The 13645-nt window shown below is 42.5% G+C and overlaps 1 protein-coding gene across 1 annotated transcript in view; it reads right to left on the bottom strand.

Annotated features, from left to right (window-relative positions):
* Window positions 1-12291, bottom strand: part of KIAA2012 (KIAA2012 ortholog) — a 115419-nt gene extending 103128 nt beyond the window's left edge. Inside the window, exons 1-2 of the mRNA XM_059927356.1 lie at window positions 12208-12291; window positions 10734-11018 (exon numbers count right to left, since the gene is read on the bottom strand). Coding sequence (XP_059783339.1) covers window positions 10734-11018; window positions 12208-12291 — 369 coding nt within the window. The remainder of the gene's footprint in view (window positions 1-10733; window positions 11019-12207) is intronic.
* Between the last annotated feature and the right edge of the window lie 1354 nt (window positions 12292-13645).

The raw sequence follows: 13645 nt of genomic DNA, 5'->3' as shown, positions 1-13645 counted from the left end.
TAATTCCATCTGCAACCGTAATTTCCCTTTGCCATATAACCTAATATATTCATAAGTTCCAGCAATTAGGTTGTAGACATCTTTGGGGAGCCATTATTCTGCCTACCACAGCTTCTTTAAGTTTTTTTTTCTAGTTTTCTGGTTCCTGTTTGTAATTTCTCAAATTATGCCTGTGAAGTTGGTTCATAAATTTCACATCTCATTGGATTAACTGAAGTACTGCGGGAGGCCGCAGGCCTGCTTAGGTTACCAAAAAGCTCACTCAGGGTTAAATCTATTCACTCATTTCCAACATGTAGAATAATAAGTTAAGCGGAAAAAAGCAAGGTATTAGAGAGCATGTATAGTACAACTACAATCCCATAAAAGTTTATTTTATAAATGTATAATCATGGTGGAAAGACTGGAAGAAAATACATTAAAATTCTAATAACAGTATTAGGGTGTTGGGCATAAGATTACAGATAGTTTTTTCTTCTCTCTTTTTTTATGGAATCAAAATTTCAGTAAAATAGATTATATTATAAATGGAAAACACGTTAAAAATTAATGTATTTTATTGCACCCTCCACCCTTGCATACATTCTCCATATTTTTCTATTCCTTCTCCAACATTATCCTGAACCTCTAACCACCAAAATTACTCTAAAACATAAAAGGAGGCAGAAGGGAGCCAGGAAGGGAGTTTCTGGAACAGGGAAATAAACGATAGCAGGAGGCTGGCTGCCGATGTTTCCAGACTTCTCAGGCCTGCCTTGGCTTTGCTAATCAACCCCAGCTTTTGGTTCTTCTGAAATGAGTAATTAGTGTGCACAGAGGGGTCTCTTATCCACACTCCACCGGGAGTGCTTCCTCTAACGAGGGACTTGCTCTGGCCCGCCAACTTCCTGGTGCTCCCCTGGCCTCCACGTGCAGAGGGGCAAAGGGGCGCCCTTGCATCTGTCCGCAGCCCCACACTGGCTGTCATGGCCACCCCACCTCGGTCCTGGCAGGCAAGGGTTTTCAGAAGATGGAAGGAGCCCATGTGTGCAGTGCTCCCGGCCAGCAGATATGCGGTGGCAGGGTGCCAGTGTCCCCAGGAAGACAAGAAATGCCCAGATCGCCAGCTGTCATTGTACCACAGAGGGTGGGCAGCCTTTGTGTGCAGGAGTCAACAGAGAGGTAAAGAGAGAAATCCAGCTCTCCCAGGGCTGGCAGGCAAAGCCCTCTGTAGTTTGACCCCACCCACTTCTCCAGGTAAGAGCCACACCTGTCTAATTACTCTGACTTTGCCCACTCTCCCCTCTGGGCTTTCACTGACCTATGCCTAGAGGGTCGCTCTCCATTTATTTTTTACCACAAGACTCAGCTCAGATTTTACCTCCTTCAAGACGCCACTCTAGATTTTCCTGGTAGGAAGCAATCTCAGTCTCTACCGTCTTTATACTTTGACAGCATATTAATAAATTATAGTCTAGTTCCTCTCATGGGCTGCCTTGTATCAGGTATCACAGGAGCACAAATCTGCCTACCTGACCACATTGTACACCTAGCCCTGCTGGGTAGAGTTTATGACCTCCCACCACCACATCCTGGCAACTAATATGTTCATCTAACAACTATCTGTTGAGAATTTGCCATGTGTCAGGCAATGTTCAAGGCACTGTCTATTTAATAACTATTCAAGATGTTAGCTCAATGGAATAGAAATCCCCCAAATGTCTGTACTTTCCTGCTGACCACCTGTACCTCGAGCTGCCCACTCCAGTCAGAAGTCCTTCTCTTCGGAGGAGCATAGCTGGTGTCTCCTGCCCCTTGGTCAGGCTTGCCGGAGTTAGTGTGCCCTGGCAAAAGCCAAGCCTTATTAGAACAGAGGGTAACCACCATTGTTGTTGCACCTGTGCAGGTGTGCCTGGAGCCAGACTTGGGGCTGCCAGGTGAGTGCAACCAGAGTTGAGGTGAGGGTGAGGTGGGAGGGGAGAGATGTGTGTCCACTTGCAGCTGTGCCTGAAAAGTCTTCTCAGCCCCAGCCTGACTTTAATCAGCCTCGTGTAAACACTGACACTTTCAGCTAGCTCTTTTCTCTGCAGGTTTAATTTCTGAGGGTCTGTACAAATGATACTATCTCTCCCACATATCTTTGGTGGCCATATGTTCCTGAGTATCAAGCCATTAAGAAGAGAATCATAAAGTGGTCTGAATTTTCCCATAGTTGCAATGCTGTAACAGGGTTTGATTCTCAACCAGACCGTTTAGCATCAAAGATTTGACCAGCCATATGTCACAAAAGCAAAGAAGATACAACAACTAGAAATGAAAACAGAAAAAATTAAGCTTCAGTTTCTTTAAGAGCTCAGTCTGCTTCAGTCTGAATCCTGGCTCCATTATTTACTAGCTGTGTGGCTTTGGGGAAATTACTTGACCCATCTGTGCCTCAGTTTCTTTATCTGTCAAATAAGGATGATAAAAGTATATACCCTGCATGCAAAAATAAATGAAGTTGGATCCTTACCTTGCATCATATACAAAAATTAACTCAAAGTAGAATAGACTTAAGAGCTAAAACTATAAAACTCTTAGAAGAAAATGTAGGGGAAAAGCTTCACAACATTGGATTTGGTGACGATTTCTTGGATATGACACCAAAAGAATAGGCAACAGAAGAAAAAATAGATAAGTCAGACTTCATGAAAATATAAAGCTTGGGACTTCCCTGGCAGTCAGTGTTTAAGACTCCGTGCTTCCACTGCAGGGGGCACGGATTCAACCCCTGGTGGGGGAAGTAAGATCCTGCATGCCACGTGGCCAAAAAAAAAAAAAACAAAGAAAGAAAGAAAATGTAAAACTTGTGTGCATCAAAGGACACTAGCAGGAGTGAAAAGGCAACCCACAGAATGGGAGAAATTATTTGCAAATCATATATATCTGATAAGGGATTAATATGCAGAATGTATAAAGAACCCTTACAACTCAAAAACAAAAAAACAAACAACCTGATTTTAAAATGGGCAAAGGACCTGGATAGACAATTTTCCAAAGGAGAGACACAAATGGCCAATAAGCACATGAAAAGATGCTAAATATTACTTGTTACTAAGGTATGCAAATCAAAACCACACTGGGATACCGCTTCACACCCATTAAGATAGCTGTTATTAAAAAAAACCACAGAAAATAACAAGTGTTGTTGAAGATCTGGAGAAATTGAAACCCTTGGGCATTGCTAATGGGAATGTAAAATGATGCAGCGACTATGGAAAACAGTATGGTGGTTCCTCAAAAAACGAAAAATAGAATTACATATGATCCAGCAATTCTACTTCCGGGTATATACTCAAAAGAATTAAAAGCAAGGACATCGACAGGTATTTGTACATCCAGGTTTATAGCAGCATTATTCACAATAGCCAAAACGTGGAAGCAATTTGTGTCCATCGACTGATGAATGAATAAACAAAATGTGGTATATATACGTAGTGAATCATTATTCAGCTTTAAAAAGAAAGGAAATTCTGATACATGCTGCAATATGAACGAACCTTGAAGACATTATGCTAAATGAAATAAACCAATCACAAAATACTAAAAGGATAACTATGTATTATTTCACTCATATGAGGTACTTACAGTGGTCAAATTCATAGACACAAAAAGTAGAATGATGGAAAATAGGAAATTACTGTTTAATGTGTAGAGAGTTTTAGTTTTGCTAGATAAAAAAGTTTTGGAGATGGATGGTGGTAATGGTTGTATAACAATGTGAATGTACTTACTGCCACTCAACTGTATACTTAAAATGGATTAAAATGGTAAATTTTATGTATATTTTACAACAATAAAAAGTACACATAAAGTTGTTGTGAGGATTAAATGAGATAATAAGTATAAAGTGCTTAGAATGGTGATGGGTACAATAGTATTACTTAAGTGTTAGCCTATTACTTAAGTGTTAGCCGTTATTATAAATATTCTCTATCTAGTGGTTATACAAGGGAACCAATGGATGAAATACATAAAGCCAAGCCTACTGGATCATATATATGGCTTACTTGAACATGTTACCTGACGACCCAGATTGGTTTTAATGAAAATCTGATTTATGTTCTGATTTGTGTAATAAAGGATTTTAAGGGATGTGTTGGAAGACCAAGATCCCTTTAAAAAAAATACTGTTGGGCTTCCCTGGTGGCGCAGTGGTTGAGAGTCTGCCTGCCAATGCAGGGGACACGGGTTCGAGCCCTGGTCTGGGAAGATCCCACATGCCGCGGAGCAGCTGGGCCCGTGCGCCACAATTACTGAGCCTGCGCATCTGGAGCCTGTGCTCCGCAACAAGAGAGGCCGCGATGGTGAGAGGCCTGCGCACCGCGATGAAGAGTGGCCCCCGCTTGCCACAGCTAGAGAAAGCCCTAGCAGGGAGACGAAGACCCAACACAGCCAAAAATAAATAAATAAATAAACAAAGTAAACAATGCGTTTAAAAAAAAAAATTAAAAAAAAAATACTATTAAAGCAGGAGAGATGTTTCTTTTCCCTGGAGCATGTGGAATCTTCAAAATTAGGCCCTCTAGGGACTAAAAGTGGGGCTTTGGACTCAATTGTCCAGGCTCCAATTCTAGCTCCACCACTTAGCTGTATAATTTGGGGGAAGTTAATTAATTTCAAACCCCCATTTTTCCTACTACAAAATGGAACTAATGGTGGCACCCAGCTCATTAGCTTGTGCAGATTGGGTGTGGTTATAGAGATTAAATGCCTGACCTATACCAAGCACTCAACAAGTGTTAGCTATTACTGACAATACCTTTGACCTCATCATTACGGATGACCCATGATTCTCTCCTGGTCTTTCCTACTTTTAGGTTTATTAAAGGCTGTAAGTACAACTGCTCAGGAGCTGCTCAAATGGAGCGCACTTGGCAGAATGAGTGCAGTCAAGCCACTCTTTCTCCGCTTGCTGCTTTGGTACCTCCTAGAACCTTGCTGACAGCCATCAGAGCACTTCTTAGGGACACCATCAAACCAGTAGCAGGTAATTGATTAGGACTTGCAAAGGGAACTTTGTCTTCCTGATCTTTGGCTGAAAGGATAATTTATTATTCTTCCTATTTTTCTGTATCTTTCTATTTTGTATAATGAGCTGATGTTATGATTAGAGTGGAAAAATAAACTTTATTCAAAAAATATAACTTATCACAATAGTACTTGATAAAATAGTAGTCTGAAAGTGCCTTCATGGGTTGTATATTGACAGAAAACACCAACTAAAGAGTTAAGCACCTTGAGTACTGAGATGTGGGGAGAGATTAGGCCGTATGGAATCAGCGGAACAAGGTTGACAATACTCTTAAATGTAATCACACTTATAAGGGAGATGGCAGACGCAATACAATCTCGGTTGAAACCAGCTACAGTAAACTGAATCCTGTTCATGCTTCAATGGGATAAAGAAATGGGGGGGCTTCCCTGGTGGCGCAGTGGTTGAGAATCAGCCTGCCAATGCAGGGGACATGGGTTCGAGCCCTGGTCTGGGAGGATCCCACATGCCGCGGAGCGGCTGGGCCCGTGGGCCACAATTACTGAGCCTGTGCTCCGCAACAAGAGAGGCTGCGATAGTGAGAGGCCCGCGCACCGCGATGAGGAGTGGCCCCTGCTTGCCACAACTAGAGAAAGCCCTCACACAGAAACGAAGACCCAACACAACCATAAATAAATAAAATAAAAAAAAATAATACCTAGCATATATATTAAAAAAAAAAAAAAAAAGAAATGGGATGCTCTGTGAACTGAATTTTTAAAACAGATTATTTCTAATACATTATTTAATCAATGTACCATGGTGGACATGTAAAAAATATCACCGGATTTGCAAAATTTTAAAAATATAAGAATAAGAAATATGAAAACAATGTGAGAATTGTTTAAAGTTTCCAATGATTTGAGAGGTACTTGAGGTTTCTGCTATGCTTCAAAAGCATCATTATGAGTATCATTTAGATACTACCCCAAGTTATGGTAATTTAGATTTCATAGCTATTTGATTTTTAAATATGTGATGGGAAGCTGGACAAATTAGAGGCCTCAGGAAGAATGGTTTTAGTTTTGGGAATGTTTGAACCGTATTTCCTTCTGTTTTAAAAAAAACCAAACAAGCAACACATCTGTGTGTATCTAGAAGTGTAAGAACTCTGACACCTAATCTCTCGATTTAGCGCATTTATCTTTGCTCATTAGGAAGTTGGGCCATCAAGAAAGTTAAAGAGTAGGTGTGTGTTGAGCTATAAAATGAAACCCAGATGGATTGCCACATGCATGTCATTAGATCCATATGTAGAACTGGAGATGGTGTGAGATGCTTTAAAAATTTAATTCACCTTCCTGTGACAGCCTTGATTCTCACAGGTCTGAGTTGATCCTGCGTTGTGTAGGTTTCCTGATTCACAGTTTAGCCAGGAGAGATCCTTCTGTGAGCAGCGCTACTCTATTGGTTACCCATCCTCCCTTTTATTTCCCTCCGCACTTTGGCTCTTTTACTTTGAGTGTGGTGTTTTTAACTCTTGGAGTATACTATTTGGACGAAGAAATACTGATCCCGAGGAACAGATGGTGTGGTTATTGCGGGGCTCAGTTTACAGCACTGTTTCTATTCTGTTTCCCACCTGGCTCTCTAGGGTTAACCTGGCCTTCCCTTTCATTGTCTACCTCCTTCAAAGTCATAGTTTTGTTTTGTTTTTTGGTTTTTTTTGGATAGGTAAGAAGTGGACTTACTTAGAGAGAAACACTCCATAGACAGAGTGTGGGCCATCTCAGAAGGCGAGAGGCACGGAAATATGGCATGGTTAGTTTTTATGGGCTGGGTAATTTCATAGGCTAATGAGGGGAAGGATTACTCCAACTATCAATATTTTGGGGAAGGGGCGGAGATTTCCAGGATTGGGGCCACCACCCACTTTTTGATCTTTGATGGTCAGCCTCAGAACTGTCATGGCGCTGGTGGGTATGTCACTTAGACAAATTTTTTACTTTAAAAATTCCATGACTTAAAGAAAATAATGTTTGGTGAAAGGATATGTATGAATAAAAATATGACTTATAGTCCCACCACCCATGGTTAAATTTTGATGTGTATCCTCCTTCTTGTATAACTAATTTTTAAAAATTGGGATTATATTCGAGAGGTGATGTTTTGTACACTGTCTAGTTTCGAATGCTGGTGTAATTATCTATGTGGCTGTATAAATCTTGAGTGAATTACTTGAACTCTCTGTGCTTTAATTTCCTTACCTTTAAAATGGAATAATAATAGTACCTACCCCTACAATTGATAGAAAGCATATTGAGTTATGCAATGGAAAGCACTTATAACAGTGGCAGGAACATAGTAAATACTCAAAAAAACGTTAATGAACTTTGCTATTTTTAATATGAATACTATTTTATAACCTGCTTTTAAAAAATACACTGTATTTTCTCATGTTATTCATGAATAATACATGATTTTATTGCCTGACCCCAAATCCATTGTATGACTGTACTTTATTTAATCACTATCCCATTGTTGGACATTTATTATTTTCAATGTTTTGTATGGTAATAAATAACCCTGTAGTAAACATTCTTGTGTGTAAATCTTTGGCCACATCTCTGATTATTTCCTAAGGCAACTTCCTAAAAGTAGAATGCTAAATCAAAGAGTATTAGCCCTTTTTAGGTTTTTGCCAAAATGCCCTCCAGAAATGTCATGTGAATTTGTACTCCTAATGTATGAGACATCTCATTTCCCCATAGCCTTCCCAGCACTGGATATTATGTTTAAAAGTTTCTTGCCAGGCTATAGTTTTCATAATCAGATGGTGCTCTGTAGTTTCCAAAGCTCTCCTCTTCTGAGGTGTTCATTGTCTTTTTTTTTAATAAATTTATTTATTTAATTTATTTATTATTTTTGGCTGTGTTGGGTTTTTGTTGCTGTGCGCGGGATTTTTCTAGTTGCGGCGAGCAGGGGCTACTCTGTTGCGGTGCACGGGCTTCTCATTGCAGTGGCTTCTCTTGTTGTGGAGCACGGGCTCTAGGCTCGTGGACTTCAGTAGTTGTGGCACGCAGGCTCAGTAGTTGTGGCTTGCGGGCTCTAGAGCGCAGGCTCAGTAGTTGTGGCGCATGGGCTTAGCTGCTCTGCGGCATGTGGGATCTTCCCAGACCAGGGCTTGAACCCGTGTCCCCTGCATTGGCAGGCGGATTCTTAACCACTGTGCCACCAGGGAAGCCCGTGTTCATTGTATTTAATTCCAAATCCCTCTTGGGTTTTTTTCCTCCTATTTTAATGTACCATGTCCTCTAATCTTAAATTCCTGCCTTATTACTATCCCAAACTTTTTCTTTCCTTTCTCATGTCCTCACACCATTTCCCTTCTATTCATTTGGAGTGAGACTACAGTGTCCTGTTTGTACAGTTACATGTTGTAAGTCTGGTAGATGGATACCTCAGGAAGACAGACACTTTTTTTTCATGGAGCCCAAGTCTGACTAAAATTGAAGCCATCCCCAAACAGACTCATCTACTTTATAAAGTAATAAGATCACTGTTACCTGGAATATTTAAGCCCTATAGACAAGCATATGAAAGCTGTGGAGGGTATTCTTGCTCTGGGCAGTAAGTCAGCCTACATATCAGTGTCCAGCCAGGAAAACAGAAACTACTCTAAATATTTAAGCATAGAAGGAATTTAATTCAGGTAATCGGTTACACAAGTGAATAGAGAGCTCAGAAGCCAAAAAGATGTTGAGGCAACACTGAGATTAGTAACATCAGGAAGCCAGTCTGACCCCTAGGCGAAAGGGCAGAGGAAGGAGCTGGCAGGGTCACCTGGAGGAACCTGGAGCTACAGCGGCCCTGCTTGTCTGTTGGGAGCTGGGCCACAGAGGTGATGCGGGTGCTTCTCACCACTACAGGTAGAATGGGAGGGGAGAAATACCCGGGCTTTTTTCTTCTCCCTCTCCAATCTCCTTCCAATGTCTTCCAATGGCAAATTCAATTAGAAGCTGGTTGACACAGATGTTTGTGGAATTATATGCAGCCTGTGGTCAACCCCACTGTGATGCAGAGTAGAGTAAGGTAAGGGTGAGGAGTGGATGTGAGGGCAAACACGCCAAGGCCTGGCACAGAGACTCCTGGAGGCCTTCCAAGTCCACGGACAATAGGGTGAAGTGCAAAGCATGCTGGCCCTGGAGAGTAGGCAGCCTTGGGTTTGAATCCTGGCTCTGTCATTAACTAGCTCTGAGACCTTGGCCAAGTCACTTAACTCCTCCGAGCCTCATTTTCCTCATCTACAAAAGGGGGCAAGAAAAACCATATCTCACAAGTCATTGTGAAGATTTAATGAAATAATAGCTGTAATATAATACTAAGCATTCAACAACAATTGGTTTCCTTTCATCCAAGAATTTATGATTTTTAATACAAAGGGCAATTGGGCATTTGGTCAAGGTCATTAAGCTTCTTTGTGTTTTGAAAGAGGAAAAGGAGCAGAGGAACTTTCCTTTTGGAAACTCTGCCTTGGTGGGGTAGGTGATAAATTGCTCAATAATGATACCGGGGGATGATCTAAAAAACATTGATGGTATCGTGCATGATCGATTCATTCATTTCACAAACATTTATGGGTACTCACTTTTTTCTGGAAATTAAGATTTAGATGTGGTTCCTGCCCTCAAGGAGATGGTAACCGTTGGACAAAGAGATGAACTGCAATGTATGATGGTATGGGAATGCTCACAGAGGAGGGAGCGATGGGATAGCTCTGTCTAGGGAAGTGGGAGAAACTTCAATGGGCGATGACATTGGAGTTGTGTTTTGAAGGATGAATAGGAGTTTTCCAGCTGTAGAAGCATGTGCAAAAGTGTAGAGTCACAAAAGGGCATGGGATGTTAGTGGAATGGTGAGCTCTTCACATGGGTGGGGCCTTGAGGGGTCCATAGTCATGGCGGTGGTTAGAACAAGTTGCAGATACGGCTAGGAATGGAAGAGAAAGCCAGTGCTTGAAGCGCTTGGTACAAGAAGTTAACGACTTTATCCTGTGGGGAATGAGAAGCCAGCAGAGACTTTTAAACTAGGGAGTCACCCACCATCTATAAGCTAGAATTTCACGAAGTGACACATTGTCCCAGCCTCTCTCATGGCCTCAACCATAGGGCTGATGCGTGTCATTATATAAAGCAGGGGCCACGTATACATCTCATAAGACATTAGAGAGTATCAATCAGAAAAATGAGCACAGGGGTTTCCCCTTAATATTAAATTCAGAGTGGAGAAAGTCATTAACTTATCCTGCAGATGCTGAAGGGCTCAAGGTAAATATTTAAAATGTTCTCCTCATTTCCACAAAGCCAAGAGCATCAGAGGTGTGATCGTGATGCTTGTGGCTATGAGACAGAACTTCAAGGATTCTGATGAAACGTGTGCCAGCCCAGATCTGTCTGAATGCTGGAAAGGACTTTGTGTCATTCTAATGGAAAGGAAAACACAAAATGATAATAATATAGCCCTTTATGCTTTTCAGAGCCCTTTCACATAGATTATTTCATTTAAGCCTCATGACAATTGTGTACCGTGAGTACAATCCCATTTTAGAGATGAAGAAATGGACGTCTGAGGGTTTCATACCTTCCTAGGGTCTGCGAAGAGGTTATATCCAAAGCTGCAACTGGATTTCTAGAGACACAGACCGGGGCCTTCCCTGAACCCTGGACAGTGCTCTGCCTACCTGTCTCCTTCCGTACGCCAGGATGGCTTCTTTGAGGTCCTGAAGTGTGCACAGTTCAAGATCCAGCCTCTTCCTGTGGCCTTTGGGGCAGTAGGAGCCTTTTCTCCTCTCTTTGGGGGTCCATGCTGATATGGCTAAGCCTTCCGAGTAGAGGATCAGGGCGCCCTTTCTAGTGCTGAATGTTTTAGGAAGAAGGAGGCTCCACATGTGCTGGTCGGCATTGCCCTCATCCTGCGGTTTGCTGACCAGGATATAATCTTCTGGGGACTTCCAGTTCAAGTAATCCTGCAATGGAAAGAAACCTCCTTGATTGGTCCACAGTGGAAGGCTCTTTTATAGCAAATACTGCTTGGGCAGGTGTTTGACGTGTTTTTAGTGACTGGTTTTCTCTGAATTGCTCACATGGTGTCACAGAATACATTCACACTTCTTGGCAACTGTTTTTGTTCTCTGCCTCTCAGAGTTAGTAGAACCTAGGTCACGATTCTATTTTATCCTATATAACTTTCAGGAGAGCCATTTATGCCTGGAGGCTTAAATAGGGTAGAGTGTAGCTTCCAGGCCAGTTAAAATTTCCTGGTATGCAAGTAAGTAGTCAGGATTACCAAGGGCAGCAGATAACTTTGAAATTAGACCTGGACCAGCTGGCAGTTTAAATAGGAGAAAACCATTCCAGCCCATCACTTCAGCTGTACACAGGGAGAATTTCTATACATTCTAGATGCTATGTAACATTACCTAATTTGGCTGTTTAAGAGCCTATAAAGTAGTTACATATCTTGTAAGTAAGTAAATGCCATTGGCCACAGAGGTCCTTTGAAAATTTATATGTCTTTTAATACAGTGAAAGTCAAATATCATGACAAACTACAACAACAATGGAAATCTCTGTGTGATCCAAAAATTTTCAAAGTACCCCCAGTGGATTTCTTATTCCTGGCAGAATTCAATGAAATAAAATTCCAGTACAACAAGGGAATTTTGCTACCTCTTTAAAATCTTCTAAAATGAAAAAAAAGTTTGCCTATATTAAATGTGAGTCCTGGGGGTTGAATTCCAGAAGGTTCAAGGAAGCCATTGAATTGGCACGAACATTTCAGCATTTCAACCACAGAGCATGATGTCTAAAAACCAAACAGCCATCAGCTTGCCTAGAACACAGGTGGAAATTCTGGTCTCGTACCAAACCGCCCAAATTCTAGACAATTTGGAATCTCCTCCAGTCTAAAGCAAATGAGGCTGTAAGTCAGTGTGTGAGGGGGGAGGAAGAGGGCCCCAGTGGCAATCTCTGTGTGTCAAGCAAGCTATCTTATTTTCTTGAATTTAAGAAAAGGAGGAGGGACAATCTCCCAGTGACCCCCCACCACTGGACCAACAAAACAAACCAAAACACACAGGGCTCAGCCCCAAATGAAAAAATAGAACATTCCTCCTCCACCCCCAAAATATGCTTTTATTCAGCTGTAAGACTCACCTCTGGTTCAAAATAGACTTCTAACTTCTGTTTGTTCTGGACCAACTTCCCGTGTCCCCGGCTCAGGAGAGAGAGGGTGAACATATTTTCCCTCTGACCACCCTTCTCAAGGGCAGTTCCTCTTGGTTTTGAAGGCTGAAAACTGGTTACACCTCAAGATTTCCTGACCTCAGCAGTGAGCCCAAGAAGACCACAAACACTGGGCCTTTTATTAAATACATTTTCCCCTCATACAGCAGCTTCTTAATAACAACCAGTCACACAGTTTAGACAGTGTGTGTCTTTGTCGGGAGAAAAAATAAACCGCAAACCCAGACTCCTCAAGCCCTGGATTGTCTACTCTCTGGGCAACCTCTCTCTCCCCCTCGCCTGTGCCCTTGTTGTCCCCTGGTCCTGTTGCTCTGTTACCGGCCTTGCGCCTCGGCAGATCTGGGCCATAGAACCATCCTTCTCACTGTGAGCGGAGGTTGTTTCCTGGTTGCTATGGCAGCACAGGGAAGTGAAGTCCCTTAAGCCGGACTAGGCAAGGCAGGGACTGCGGGGAGGGAGGGTCAAATGGACATCGAAGGGACCAGGTTCAGATTTCAAGTCCTGATTTCGGGATTGGGGGGGCGGTGGGTATGCCGGGATATTTCTTCTGTTATAGTATTCATCTTGCTTTTAGAGAGCGTCTCCCCCTTCTCCTGATATGCGAGCCTTTCACTGTCAAGTGATTATTAACAGACTCAGAGGAGTCGTCTAGGTCACCTAAAGCGACCTGTGACGTTTTCCTTGGCTGAGTTCCAGGGTCTCCTCAACTGGACAAGAGTCCTCTTTCTGGTGGTCGCTGCTTTGCAGGAGTGAGTGGGAGAAGCTTCCCAGTGAATGGACACTGGGAATCTCCAGATTCCTTTGCATACCTGGATCTCACTTGGGCACCTCCCATCTCTAGAGGGAGGGGGTACTTGGGAGATGCGGGTGGGGACATTTTTGTTGTCACAATGACTGTCCACTGTCCTGCATAATGAAGAATAGTCTCACTCCGAATGTCAATGGCATCCTCTTTGAGAACCACTGCTGTGGCCTAGGCTGCTTGGTTCTCCTTGATACTGACACTGTGAGGAGGACAAAACTGAGGGAAGAGGGTCAGGGAACAAAGAGACCTTTTTGCTTATCTAGGACTCTGCTTTGGTCTGGAAAAGCGACCTGCCTTGTCATCTGTCATCAGAGCCTTCAGGGCAGTCCCGTGGGAGCGCCGCCTGCTGACCTGGATGAGGAAGTGCAGCTGGCCCCAGGCCCACTTACCTTTAGATCTCCCTCTGTGGCTGTCACTTTTCTCGGAGGCAGGCTCAAGTCTCATGAGGAAGAAATAGAGGTCATCGTGTATAATTAGATTGGGCTTATCATGGGGAATCAAGTCAGTGAATGCAGAGGTTCAAAACAGAATCTAGTCAAAATC

The sequence above is a fragment of the Balaenoptera ricei genome, chromosome 7 (genome assembly GCF_028023285.1).
Source record: "Balaenoptera ricei isolate mBalRic1 chromosome 7, mBalRic1.hap2, whole genome shotgun sequence".
Taxonomy (NCBI): Eukaryota; Metazoa; Chordata; class Mammalia; order Artiodactyla; family Balaenopteridae; genus Balaenoptera; species Balaenoptera ricei.
The sequence above is the reverse complement of the archived record's forward strand: the minus strand, read 5'-3'. Positions and strand labels throughout refer to the sequence as shown.